General features: G+C 35.6%; 1 protein-coding gene across 9 annotated transcripts in view; it reads left to right on the forward strand.

Moving 5' to 3' along the window:
- Positions 1-15524, forward strand: part of LOC127880777 (uncharacterized) — an 88687-nt gene that overhangs the window by 70504 nt on the left and 2659 nt on the right. For 5 of the 9 annotated variants that reach the window (XM_052428175.1, XM_052428173.1, XM_052428172.1 and 2 more), the window contains exons 5-8: positions 623-732; positions 4392-4409; positions 9918-10007; positions 11317-14670. In XM_052428175.1, coding sequence (XP_052284135.1) covers positions 623-732; positions 4392-4409; positions 9918-10007; positions 11317-14670 — 3572 coding nt within the window. The remainder of the gene's footprint in view (positions 1-622; positions 733-4391; positions 4410-9917; positions 10008-11316; positions 14671-15524) is intronic. The other 4 variants (XM_052428177.1, XM_052428178.1, XM_052428179.1 and 1 more) reach the window with 1 other exon arrangement.

Raw genomic sequence — 15524 nt, forward strand, 5'->3', positions numbered from 1 at the left:
TTTTGCAATATTGAAGATAGCAACTTGATATTTGGCATGCATGTGTATCTCATGGAGCTGCACATTTTGAGTGGTGAAAGGTCAAGGTCAAGGTCATCCTTCAAGGTCAGAGGTCAAATATATGTGGCCCAAATCGCTTATTTTATAAATACTTTTGCAATATTGAAGATAGCAACTTGATATTTGTCATGCATGTGCATCTCATGGAGCTGCACATTTTGAGTGGTGAAAGGTCGAGGTCAAGGTCATCCTTGAAGGTCAGAGGTCAAATATATGCGGCCCAAATCGCTTATTTTATGAATACTTTTGCAATATTGAAGATAGCAACTTGATATTTGGCATGCATGTGTATCTCATGGAGCTGCACATTTTGAGTGGTGAAAGGTCAAGGTCAAGGTCATCCTTCACAAGGTCAAGGTCATCCTACAAGGTCAAACATCATATAGGGGGACATTGTGTTTCACAAACGCATCTTGTTCTGTTGTGTTTTAAAGTCCACTCTTTAATACATCATTCTGTTTTACAGCCCACTTGAAAATGCTATATTTTGTTTTTCACTCTACCCTGAAACGCCATGTTTGGTTTATCACCCTAATCTCAAAGGCTATGTTCTGTTTTACAGTCCATACCTTCTTGAAGGACTCTGACAATGTTCTGAAATGTTTTGACCAAACGAAAGCCGAGGACAAATGTCTCCTGCTGATACGGAAACCCAAATCCTCTTCAAAACAGGTAAAGGCTTGCAAAAATGCTGAATTAGTTATACAGCTCGTCAGCACATTGCATGGATTTAAAGCTGCCATTTATTAACAAATTTTGTTAGAGGATCTTTTATGACTGTCTTTTTACTGGATTTAAAGTTGCTTTATCGGTTGCTGGCAGGGTTAATTATTGAAGGACAGTCATTTGTCATGAATATCAAGCTGTGATTTCTTTGACACCTTTAACAACTTTCTCTCACAAAAAGTAACATTCAACATTCTTGTCATATTGTGGCCATGCATATTGCATAATCCATTTAGAGCAGCCTTTTTGTTTTGTTGATATTTGTCTTGCTTGGATTACATTAGAATAATTGCCTTCCGACACGTAACAACTGGTAATAAACTAATAATAAATTCATTGAAATAGTTTCTGCGTATTTATAACAGACAAATCAAACATATTTATTTTTATTGGACTTTTGGTGTTTAACTTGATTTACTAGTACCGGTATCGAGATTATATTGTATCAATTGAAATTTGTTTAAACAAATTATTTTGTAAATTTTTCAAAGACTTTGCCTTGCCATATAAAGCTGTATAGTAAAACCATTTCCTAGTACGATTTCCTCATAGATTGTTTGCACTTTCACAGACTTTATTATCTGTGCCTGGTTAAATCACTCTTTTTATGCTCCTTCAAAAAAAATTTGGTGGGAGCATATAGTCGCCGCTTCGTCCGTCCGTGCGTGCGTCCGTCCGTACACAATTTTTGTCCGTGCTATTTCTCAGCAATTAATGACCGGAATTCAATTAAACTTTATCGGAAACTTCACTACCAAGAGGAGATGTGCATATTATTAGCTGGTTCTGGTCGGATGATTTTTCACAGAGTTATGGCCCTTTGAAATTTTCCATTAACTGTACATATAGTGCAATTCTTGTCCCTCCAACTACTAGACGTTTCCTTTTATCTGAATATATAGTGCAATATTGTGACAAAAAAAAATTTGGGGAGCATCACCCGTCTCCGACGGTTTCTTGTTTTCCTTTGATTGTCTTAATTATAACACATTAACAAATGTTGAATAACAAAAATCAGATAGACAATTAAACACATAGAAATACAAATAAAGTTTCAGTTTGTACTAAATGGCAGCTTTCAATCAGCAATACATTTTGGTGATATATCTTATGGTGTTTTTTGTCCTCACATTTTGTTGTGAAACACACTTTGTCATTTAGTGAACATATCTTAGTCTTGATGTGGTACAAGTATGGTTGGTATGCATTGTAACATATTGAGTCTCGCTTTGTTAAATGGGGCTTAATGCATTTGAGTACAGTACCGTCTCAAGTCTGCACAGGCTAATGAGGTACAACACTTTCTGCCTAAACTGTTTGATTGCTAAGAAGAGACTTCCTTTAGGCACTAGAACCATGAAGGGGAAGTGTTGTCCCTGATAAACCTCTGCAGACTGCACATTCTAATCTAGGGGCAATACATGCATAAAGTCCATTTTTTAAAGAGCGCAGCTTATATGATATATTTTAATTGTATTCCCTAACATTAATTGCTCTTCTAAAGTAGAACAACAAATACCCCCGGTACAAATAAAAAAGATGTCATTTTATTTATTGAAAGAGTTTGGTTTCTTTATTTGTGATGCTCTTTAAACTAATCTCATGTAACTTAATTTTATTTGGTAGAGCATTGAATTGGTAAATCTCTTTGCACATGTTTTTAAGTAGAAAAACTAATCATCCTTAGGCATGTTTTAATCTCTCCTTTTGTAAATATTAGAGTTCAGTATTTAACCGCATGATTGCATGGTGTTTATTGATATTTTGTGCAGATTACCTTTCGATAATGCAAAACAGTTCAGATCAGAAACAGTTTTGTGAAACGTCTCTTTTTCAAAATAATAGTTAACCCTTTGCATGCTGGGAAATTTGTTATCTGCTAAAATGTTGTCTGCTGAATTTCTAAAATTAGCATTTTCTTCGATTTTTTTTCAAAGAATACTATAAGAATAGCAAACAGTTTGGATCCTGATGAGACGCCACGTTCTGTGGCGTCTCATCTGGATCCAAACTGTTTGCAAAGACCTTAAAAATTTGGTTCCAGCACTGAAAGAGTTAACATAAACTTTTTACGAGACATCTGCAGTTAAAAATGTTACCTTGCATTTAAACTGTGAAAAGCCTGTATTTGCAATTGGCTCCCCTTTTTATAAGCTCTACTGGCCATAGGCCAGAAGAGCGAATGGGATGGCATGGTGTCAGTCTGTCTTGTCTGTCTGTGTGTGTGTGTGTTAGACTTTCTCTTGTTTATCCGATAAAGTCCACATTTTTCATCCGATTCTTATCAAACTTGTTCAGTGTGTTGATATTAATGAGGACTCGAGCCCTATTGAAAATGGGTTACATCAGAGTAAAAAGTCCAGAATTATCTCCCCTTGAATTTGAGAAAATTGTGAAATAAGGCTTGTTTACGCAATAAAGTCCACAGTTTTCATCCAATCATTTCCCAACTTTCACAGTGTCTTTATCTGAATGATGAGTCAAACCCTATTGAAAATGAGCAATATCAGAGTTATAAGTCCAGAATTATTTCCCCTTGTAGTAGAGAAAAAAAAGAAAATCTTTAACATTTTGCCATAACTTTTGCAATATTGAAGATAGCAACTTCATATTTGGCATGCAAGTGTATCTCATGGAGCTGCACATTTTGCCTGGTGAATGGTCAATGTCAAGGTCATCCTTCAAGGTCAAAGGTAAAAAAAATGAAAATCTTTAACATTTTGCCATAACTTTTGCAATATTGAAGATAGCAACTTCATATTTGGTATGCATGTGTATCTCATGGAGCTGCACATTTTGAGTGGTGAAAGGTCAAGGTCATCCTTCAAGGTCAAAGGTAAAAAAAAAATCAAAGCGGCGCAGAAGGGGACATAGTGTTTCCGACAAACACATTTCTTGTTTGTTTACATATAAATTTCTATCCTTTTGAAACTTCAACTGATGTTTTATTTCATCAAGGGCCAGAACCCCATTGAGAGTGAAGAAAATTCATCCAACTTATTGTTGAAAAGGAGCCATTTGAAGTTTAAATTTTATGTTTCTTCTTGTTTATGCGATGAATTTCCCATTTTGGGTCTGTTTGTTTAAAACTTACTCAGATTGTTCATACTATCAAGGGCTTGAGCCCTATTGATTCCAGCCAATAGAGTGATTCAGGCCCTCATGGGCCTCTTGATGTGGATGTTTTGTTAATGCAATAATGTCAAATAGTGTGACTTGCTTTTTTTCTGCGAAACAAAAAATGTAAAAGGCCCCGAGTTGTCATTATGGTAAAATCTAAATGCGAAGCTTAACTATGAACTAACGGGGACAACCTAGGTGAAATTAAAACTCAGACAAACTTACATTTGGGTTGTAATGATTTTAATTATTATTAACGCATTTTTTATTAGTTTAATGTGCATGTGAGCTATGTTTGTTAATGTGAATGTATGTGTTCATGAATATATTTGTTTGTATTCATAATTATGTTGAATCACTGATATTTCGGGATTTGAGCTGTATACATGTCAGCGTAAATAATGCATGGCTTAGTATGTACATTGTATATTCCAGTGTATGTAATGTTATGTGATGTATATAGCATTGTATGTTGCCATTTGCAGAGTTCGTTTTCTTGGAAGGTATCATGTTTCTGTCCTTGCTTTTGTAGACCATAGTCATTAGTAAAACATGTTGAAGCAAATATATACAAGTACAATTAAAAAGTTTAGTCATGTCTCCTGTTGTGTGTTCTAAATTTAGGGAGTTTTGTTTGCCTCATTTTTTCAGCTTTTACCGGTAATATTTATTCTATTTGTTTTAATGTCCACCAAAAATAATGATAATACAAGTTATTTATTTAGTGTTAATTTGTTTTAACAATAATAATAAATAATTATAAATTTCATTTGTGGGTAATAACATAAGAATATTTGCTTAAACATGTATTTATATTCACCATTCTTCACCCACCATAGTCCTGTTTAAATGTTAAAGGGAGGAAACTCCTATACATACATAACACACATAATTATTCCCAGTTTTGCTTTCTAAATCTTGGCTATCTAGCAATAGTAATCATTCCTAGTATTTTAATTGCTTTTGCCAATTTACAAAGAAGTCAATTGCATTAAGGTTTGCCTCAAATAATGTTAAAGTTAGATAAATAATATATATATATATATATATATATATCAGGGATCATATTTTCCCGCAACATCAATCGGTCCGGATATAAATGGGGAAAAGTATCCAAAAATGTATATCCGAAATCATGACAAAATACGTTAAAATATATACCATTGATTTTGCCATTCATGAAGGTGGTATAATACATGTACAAGTAAAATTTCCTTAGGCATTTTTTTAAACGGAACGTGTTTTCTCAACTGGTTTTATCATTTTGTATTTCATTGTTGTTTCGTGTGCTGTTTTATAATAAATCAGACTATTTTCATCGTTGTCAATATTATTAATCTGTGTAAGTCTATACCGATTTTTTTAATTGTTGTCGACTCGATAATAGCTTACAAACATGCGCTGAACCAAACAAATGTCTGTGCGTAGGTTGGCTACTGACAACAACCAAATATTTAATAAATAATTTGTTGTCAAATAACCCACGGCCGATAGTTAAGATGCGTAGGGATTTAATCACGAGAGCGAAGCATTTGAAACCACGCATCTAATTTTCCGGTCGTGAGTTATTCAACAACAAAGTATAAAGTACACGAATTATTCCGATTTTAAATCGGTTTTACTAAAGATTTATTCAATGTATATTATTTTTCTTGTGTACTATTTTATGTGAAGTTCCGCCCATAAAAATAACTTTCGGCTGTTCTGTCGATCAGATCCGCGACTTTCATTCATATTAATTACCGGATTATTACGCTGGTGGAAAATGTATCGGCATGTTTTGTTTAGTTACAGCGCGTGCATTCAGACGCGTCTTTTCGGATGCGTTTTTAATCCGCTGTTCACAAGCTTTTGATTCCTGGTCTGACACGCAATAAACCGGTCTTGACCGGTTTAGAGACTTCAGCGAATGGTTATCACACCTAATCGAGATAAGAATGTCATTAGGATGTGTTAGCATGTACACTGTGTAATCGATTTCATGACATGGGAATTTTAATAGCAAACAGAATCGGACCGACTGTTTGGGATTTTCAATCGGTCTTTAATGACCCCAATCGGTCTAGGACCGACAAAACCGAAAAAAATATGATCCCTGATATATATATATATATATATTTATATATAGTGTCAGTTAATTAAAGGTTTGTATAGAAAGTAGCGCATGTGATTATAAAAAATAATGAAAATATCGGTTTTCATTCAAACCTTTTCAACTAATAGTTATTTTCAGTTAATATATTGGTAATAAATAATAATAATAAATATAACATCTTAGGTCTTTGTTTTTTAATTGCTGTCTTTGTGTCTTCTGTCTCCATGTACCTCTTTCCATATTTTATTTTTATCTGTGCTCTGGGAAAATTTTGCCATAATGCATGGGAAATAGATGCCCCAAATAAGCCTGTGAAGTTCATACAGGCTAATCAAGAATGACACTTTCAACCTAGCTTGGTTTATGTTTCCTTAAAAAAAAACAATTAAACGATATATGTGTTGTCACTGATTAGCATGTGTAGACTGCACAGGCCAATTTGCAAGGACAATTTAAGCACATGCATTTAACAATCCTTTTCTACAGGGATGTTCAATTGCTTGTTAAAAAGAACCTGTTTATAGATTTTCTATTTGATTATTTTGATAACCTGATTCCAATAATTAAAAACAGTCATATATATTGAGGGGAAAATACAGCAATATTAACATTATAAGATGTTAATATTAGATGTTTAGAATATTTCTGATATACTTTATGTTCTTCAAAATCTGCTAAAATCTGTGAACTCATACAAACATAATGACCTTTACCATGTCTGTTTCACTTATGTGACAGCAAATGAGTAAACTTTAGCATTTGTCACTGCTTCCATTAATACCGTTTGTTATACCCCTTCCAATATGACGGCATATAGCAGTCAAACAGTATATCAGTCTGTCTGTATGTCTTTCCTTCTTTTCAAGTCTCAGCCATTACTTGGCCAAATATTCATAATTTAAAAATTGACTTTGCACAACTGTCCATACTCACAACATGCAATGTCAGTATAAAACCTATTTCCCTTGGTAACTCTTAGAGCTCAAAGGTCAAGGTCACACTTAGAGCTCAAAGGTCAAAGTTTCTGTCTCAGCAATAGACTTGCAATAGATTGATGGATTTTGAACAAATGTTCTTTATAAAAAAACAAAATGTTGCATGCAACACCTGTCTCAAAGGTCCAGTTCATATTCAGATTAAAAAATTTCAGCCAAAATTTTGAAATATCGAGGGGTTAAAGCCAGAACGTGATAAGTGCACTTTTTATCAAAAATCACTTTTTTGCACTTTCATAGAGTTATTCCAACGCTCTACAATATGCACTATTCCCTGGAATCACATCTTGAATACAACATAGGTCATCCAAAAGAACCAAGGTGCACTAAGTGCTTATCGACAAATCTGGTGTATGCCAGAATGCTTCAAGTGCACTTAAGTCATTTTGGCACAATAAGTTTTCATACATATTGAGAGGAAAAACATGTGCCAAAAGGATTTAAGTGCACTTAAATCATTTAAGCATAAGCCATGTGTGCATATATTTTAAGGTAAAAACAAAATATGAAGCCCTTTCCTTGTTAAGGAATTATTGCATCTTGTTTATTTAAACAGGAATACACAAACTATTGTGCTAATTTGTAATTAGATAGGGAGAATATGCCTTCATTGGTGCTTATCTAAAAGACATTATTCTCCCACTAAGATGGTAAAATAAGATTTGATCTAGAGGCTGTTTTACTGATTCCATGTTCTCGTGTGAGCCAAGTTTATTATAAAAGAAAAAGAAAAAGTTTCAATATTTTCTTTTACTGTTTACAAAACACAAGTTTGACATGTTTATTGTGGAACGAAACTGAAGGAAAATGCGGCTGTGAAGTGGGAACCTGTCTTTTGACTTACATGAAATCCCTTCCCATCACAGTAAAGAATGTCTGTTTTTATTCTGACTGTTGTAGTGGTCAAAATCGAAATTAGGTTATTACTGTTGCATTGAAAAATGTAAAAACATAGACACCATTGAACAAAAGTATTTAGAAAGTGGACATACCCAGATGGAGTGTGATAGTGAACCTGCTTCCATTGAATGAGCAAAGAAATTTACATTGGTATATTTACTAATGGGGAACCAATTGTGAGGGTTACACCAAAGAGAACTCCATATGTTGTAGTGCCTATGAAAAACTATGACGCTTTTTATATCAAGCATGTAGCTTAAACTGTAATGCCGCCAAATGTTGTAAATGTAAGTGGACAAAAGATTATATGGACAAAAAAAAATTGATAAAACTACAATTGTGATACAGGTGTGTGTTTTTTAAGTGCAGTTTTGATGATACCAGTTTTCAGTGTGGTAAACTCATATCCTCTATAAAATCAAATCAAATCCTCTATCAAAGGACTTTCTATAAAATGTGACATACAACCCTTGTAGATTCCAAACTTACAATAACAGCAACAAAGAAGAAAGACCTGCCATCACTTCGCTCTGAAGGGATAATTCCTTCAGAATATCACCAGTATTTCAAGAATATTCAAGACCCAGATACAATAGAAGATAGATAAGATGCAGATGTGGAATAGAATATCTGAATCTTAACTTTCTTCCATTGTTAAGGTTGGAGACACATTTGCATGTCCTGTTCAAATCTAGAATGCAAAAGAAAATAAGTATGTACTTCTACAAAAAGAATTACCATTATAATTATTAAAATAAACTTGTTTTAAGTGCACATGTTTCGTTTAGTCTCGTAAAATAGATGCATAGCACAAGGCTGTTATGCTTTAATGGCACTAAGTCCTGTATGGCATAGGAAAAGCATTGTTCAATTCTTATGCAAAATAGCACCAAGTGCACTTAACACAGTTGTACTCTGAAAATATATATGTTTTACGTTTATGCCAGAATGCAGTAAGTGCTATTTTGAATACAAAAGCATTAAAATATTGTATGCAATCATATAATATGTTTACAATGTCATAACAATACTATTACCTATATTATAACCAAATATTACGCTGATATTCATATTCATTTAAAAGTTGTAGTCTGTCAAACCTTAATTTTGCGTTTTTCTCCACTATTTGAAAAATGGAGTTATCACGTTCTGGCTTTAACCCCTCGATATATAGATGGATTTTTACTTGTTGGCACAAAAAATAAACCAATATAAGACAACATATTGCATTAAAACATCATTTATGTATATGTAAACATTAATATTCATTGACATGCCATTTTTAACCAGGTTTTCCGAAGGAAAAAACTGGTTATTAGATTGGCGAATGTCGGCGTGCGGGCGGAACAAGCTTGTTCGGGCCATAACTTTGTCGTTCATTGTGAGATTTTAAAATCATTTGGCACATTTGTTCACGTCCATTAGACGGTGTGTGGCACGAAAGAATTACGTCAATATCTCCAAGGTCAAGGTCACCACTGCTAAAAATAGATTTAATTTGAAACAAAGGGGGTTAATTATAAAAAATCTGTTCAGTTTTAGTTGTCTCCCTTTATCAGACTTTTATTCAAATTGAAAACCTGGTTTTGTGACAATTTTGTCCCTTGTTCAGTTTTTTCCCCCAAAAAAGACTTTCATGGACATTTAAATTCATGATTCTAATTTTTTTTAAATGGGGAATTTTTTCATTCATTTTCTGATGTTTTTGTGTGAAAATAGGTAATTGATCAACCCATGAAATCAACAACGATTAATGTCCCACACAATTGGAAATTTAGAGTGTATTAAGTTTGTACACATCTAAACAATGTAAGGGATAACTGATGCTTTATCAATCCATGATTTAAATAATGATTCTTCACAATATTAAACAATGATATCACAATATTAAATGATGATATAAAATATATGACAATAATATCACAATATTAAATGATGATATCAAACTATTAAATGACACTATCACAATCTTAAATGACAATTTCACAATAATAAATGATGATGTCTCTTTGCCCTTTCAGATGCTCAAGGCTGCCTCCTGGTCCAACCTCAGCAGTGCTGACACCCATAGCAGGGGCAACGACACACTAACCAAGAAATCCAACCCAATTGTAAGGGCAGATAATCAGGCTTTACCACCCCATAGTAAGGGCAGATAATCATGCTTCACTGCCCCATAGTAAGGGCAGATAATCATGCTTCACTGCCCCATAGTAAGGGCAGATAATCATGCTTCACTGCCCCATAGTAAGGGCAGATCATCCTATCCCATAGTACGGGCAGATAATCATTCTTACTACCCCATAGTAAGGGAGGATAATCATACTTTACTACACCTGAGTAAGGGCAGATAGTCATGCTTTATTAACCCATAGTAAGGGCAGATAATCGTGCTTCACTGCCCCATAGTAAGGGCAGATCATCGTACCCCATAGTACGGGCATATAATCATGCTTTACTAACCATAGTAAAGGAAAATAATCATGCTTTACTACCCTATAGTAAGGGAGGATAATCAAACTTTACTACACCATAGTAAGGGCAGATAGTCCTACTCCGTAGTAAAGGAAGACAATCATACTCTACTACCCCATAGTAAGTGAATATATTCTGGATTTACTGCCACATAGTAAGGGGAGATAATCAGGCTTTACTTCCTCATAGTAAGGGAAGATAATCATACTTTACTTCAGAGAAATCCAAAGTGAGGGCAGATAATCAGGCTTTCCCACTAGCTTGAGTTGTTTCTCCTGTTTCAAATGCTTTGAGTTGTAAATCATGAAATTGTTGTATCTATGTTAGATTTTTAGTATGACCTGCATCATGAGAGAATGGGTCTTATGCCATATGCAGCCAGGGTAGCTTCAGAACAGCCTGCACCTTGGTACTATCTGGTCAGGAGCTTCCCTTACTGCTAATGAGCCCACAAAATGTTACTTGACAGCAGACAGGTTAGCTTCAGACCAGACTGTAGGGATGTGCAGGCCTGGCTGGAGCTACACAAGCTTCATATGACATAAGACCCATTTTCGCATGATGCAGCTCTAATCAGACTCCTAAGGCTTAAATATAGAAAATTGCTTCCTTTTAAGACTCTTATTTTTTGTTCTGACCCTTAAATTTAGTTGGTTTTCTAGTTTTAGATTTATATCATGTTTGATAAAGTCAATCATATTCGCTGTAAAAATAATTGAGTTTGCAATAGGTATTGCAACAATTTTGTCATATTCTCTGTTACCTATTTTTGACAAAAATAACTTAAAAAAGAATGTCCAATTGAGATTAGATCAGATTTGTGCATATTCTATTGGGAATGGGGAATGTAAAAAAAAAACGAAGAAAAACATTTTTTTTTTTAAAGACATGAAAAACAGATCTGTAGATTGACTTGAAAAAAATTCTGACCTTTTTGTGTTTTAGTTCAAAAGACTTACAGTCGACCTCACTTTACCTCCTGAGAAATCACCATCAGAAGCAGCCAATCAGAATTCGAGAGTCCCCCAGCCTTTGACAAATCAGAATTCACTGTCCAATTTATCGACCATTGGTGAGGATGTGGATTGTAACCAAACAATTCAGCAGGAAAATGGCTGCACAAAACAGCCTCCACAGAATGTATACACCTCTTACCCTTTTGAGGACAATTTTCTGCCTGGCCCTTTGAAACCAAATTCTCGTCAGAAATCTTTGAGCAGTTTTGATATACGACCTGAAATTGATGGTGAAATTAACAATAACAACAACAACAAAATGGGTGGGAATGTCAGTCACAGTCACAAGGGACATCACTCCAAAGGGAAAGGTGCAGTAATTCATGAAAACCATAATGAAGGTGAAACATTTGGATTTCAGACCAGCAGTGAAGGTCACAGACCCAGGGGTCAAGGTCATAAAACCCTAGGTCCCTCGCCTCCATTTCCTTTCCGGTTAGTGGATGTGGATGCTGGAAGTGACCTTGATTCGGAAAACAATAATCACAGGGGATCAAGACCCGTTAGACTTGGGGTTAATCCCCCGCAACTTGACAAAAGGAACCATCAAGATAAACATGCGGGCCATGGTGACAATTTCCAGACTTCTTATAATAAAAGCCTGTTGAACCCTGTTGGAAATTTACCTCAGACCAATGGAGAAAGTGGTCAGAGAGTGCTTAAAGGTCAAGGTATATTTGGTCAAAGTGAAGGGACATGGTCGAACAGTGCTGCTAGAAATGCCAAACAAACTTATACTGTCGGGAATGTTGTTAAAAATCCAGGTCAAATGAGTAGTGCTAACAGTGAGAAAGTAAACAAAGACAAATTTGGACTGGATACATACCAAACTGGTTTTAAACAGGAATTAAATCAGCCAATAATGAGTGCCGTGAAACCAGTGACTAGTTCTCCAAAGGCTGTAAGGAAAAACTCAGATGTTAGAAACACTGTGGCATCAAATAGTTCTATTGGCCATGTATCCAATGCAAATAAAATGCAATTTGAAGGGCAAATTTTGAATGAACGAAATGACCTTGACATTAAAGGTAAAGTACCAGAGAGTAGTCAGTATTCCAACCATAACCGAACAGTAAACAGACAACAGAGTGATCCTAGGAAACCGTCTGTTGGGTCTGATGTGACTTATGCCACAATACAGAAACCAAGCACAAATGGTTTCCCAGGCAACCAAAGCAATAGTAACAAAGGTCAAAGGCATAGGTCAATGGAAGGAATAATAGGGAAAAATCCACCAAGTGACAAACCAGAAAAACATGTAAATGATTCAGTAGATGGGTCAGTACAATCCCCAGAAACAAAACAGCCGGTTGTGAAAACCAAATCGCTTGGGGACTTGACTGAAGGATGTACATTTTCTTTGGTTGGTCAGAAAAAACCCATGGCTGACCAGTATTCCCCACCCACCAAAACTGAATCTGTGGTTCCCGATTTCACTGGTTCCCAGATGATGAAACATATGAGGAAATATCGAGAAATCCAAAAGACGAATCCAGGCCTGATACCAGTTAAAGGTAAAGCTTTGGATGATATGGATGCTTTGAAACAAGATCAGTGTATCAATGTGAACAAGCATACACCGGACTTCATAAATAAGGCTGGAAAAAAGTCTGCACACTATTCATCCCTTCAGCATTTGGCAATGAGTGTTGTGGATAGTCAAGTGCCCCAAGGGCCAGCTCCCATGAAACCCAAAAGATGCCTACCCCAAACTCCAGGTGATGTTCATGAGAAGAAGAGACACATGACAGACATTGTCAAGAGTCGGGTGAGCATTAGTAGTGAAAGCAGTGGCACAAGTCCAAATTCCAGTAACAGTGCATCAGTGCGTGGGAACTCAGTGGAGATGCGATCTGGGGGTGTAAGCGCCACACCTTCTGATAGAGAGGTTAGTGAATTGTTTGTGGGTAACAGATCTGATATTATGTGGGCTAGTCCTCAACACCCCCAGCCTGTGTGCAATAATGCGGGGAGCAGTCATGTTTCCCAGCACAGACATTATGGGAATGATGTGTCAAATAATCTACGCAAGTCTGGCTCATTTGGGTCACATGACCAGAGCATGGTTATCCCCCCTGGTGGAAGACTAAGTGAATCAGGGCAGACTACTCTCACCTCCCAAAGCACAATTGATTCAGGGTACATAACTACGGATCCTGACCATGAAACACTGTCAACCTCGAGTTACGCCAAATCATTGCAACAGTCCGCTCACAGTCTCTTTAAAAGGCATTCTCAGAAGGGAGATAACTGCAAACAGCAACAGCCTACAAATATATACAAGGGAGATAATTTTGCAAGTTTTAAACTGGCACAACCAAGCAAAAAGTATTTGAAAGATTCTCATGCTCATACTAGGTCCTGGTTGGAAAATCATCCTGGTACATTTGAAAATGAGCCGTATACGGTTGTCGAAACTGAAGAAAATTTCCAATACCCTGAAAATTATCGAGATGATAACATGGAAACAGAACTTCATTACCGCGGCCAGCAACTTCCTTCGAGGACTGAGTGTGATACAAATAACAATAAACATGTGAAAAAATCTGAAAGCAGAGTTACTGAACTTGATTTAACAAGCTCTGAACCGAAGATCAGGAGTAGTAATCAAAGACTGCATCATCAGTTGTCTGAACCGTCTGTGATCAAGTGTGAACAGTATAGCAGTGTGGGGGACAATCTAAAGTCAAAAGGGAAGTCTATATCTATGGCCCAAGGCCTTAACCTTATCGGCAAAACTTGTGACCCGAAATTGTCAAATAACTACCTCTCAAAGTCTCAACCAAAGTTTACCGGATCCTTGAAGGATTTGCTCGGTGGTGATAGACACATTGTGCCAATAGAAACTGTGAAACATGAAAGTGCGCCTGTAGCTAACACATTGCCAGGTAGCTGGAAATACCAAGGTTTGTCCAAGTCTGAAAGCAGTTTACCACAGCTTAGAAAACCCAGCTTGTTTCAGTTATTACAGAATTATAATCTGTGTGCAGTACGTGTACTTTTACCCGATAATTTCAACATCACGGACAATATTCGCTTGATCGAATGTGAGGTTGTCTTGCCATTTCCGTACATTTCTGGAAAAGATAATTCTGCTTTGTTAAGTCCTAAAGGCAGCTATGCAAAACTTGGTTCACCAAACAGCGCTTTCAAGCCGGTTTCCAGTGGCCATGGTTCGCCAGTAAAATCTGTTTCCATGGTTACAATTATGGAAATCTCTACAGAACTGTCTGCCTTGATAGAGTCTCAGAGTCACCTGCAGAAAGGGGATTTAATCATTGAAGTAAGCGTTACTCTTTCTCTTTAAAAATGCAATTAGTTAAGTTTCTAATGTTCAGACAATATGACTGAAGCTCAATTCATCAGCTCGATTATTGCAATACACTTAATTTATTAGACAGTTAAAGTCATTATCATATGAAATACATCTTACAATATAACGTTACCTCAATTCATTATTGAGTTTAAGTTTACACCAGTATTTAAGTTACACAAATACAGATTTGTATGCATTTTATATGTTAACTCTCGTGTCAGAAATTATTCTTGAAGAAAAATTACATAATCATTATTATTATTATTATAATGAGTACTTTTCTTATATTATATCAATTTATATGAGTTATCTGTATTATCAAGGCAGTTTAATTTTAGCAAACTTATTGATCAAATGCAACAATCTACGATTGTCTTTCAGTAATATGTCCTTATTGTTTTTAATTGGTGCCTTTCACAAAACTTACAACTTAGATAACATTTTGTTAAACTGTGCATTTTTGGATTTAAAATATTTCTTTATTAAAATATTAGTATTATTTATTGAGTCATGTGTTTGCCAACTGGATCAATTGAGTCGCTTTCTGAGAAAACTGGGCATAATGCATGACATTGTGTGTAAAGTGTCGTCCCAGATTAGCCTGTGCAGACATTTTCCGCTTTTATGGTATTTTTTTGTTCGAAGGAAGTCCCTTCTTAGCAAAAATCAAATTTAGGCGGAAAGCGTTGTCCCAGATTAGCCTGTGCAGACTGCACAGGCTAATCTAAGACGGCACTTTACGCATATGCATTAAGCCCAGTTTTCTCAGAACCCGGATCAATTACATCAGTAGAAACATAACTAGTAATCCAGCAAACTAT

The sequence above is a fragment of the Dreissena polymorpha genome, chromosome 5 (genome assembly GCF_020536995.1).
Source record: "Dreissena polymorpha isolate Duluth1 chromosome 5, UMN_Dpol_1.0, whole genome shotgun sequence".
Lineage (NCBI taxonomy): Eukaryota > Metazoa > Mollusca > Bivalvia > Myida > Dreissenidae > Dreissena > Dreissena polymorpha.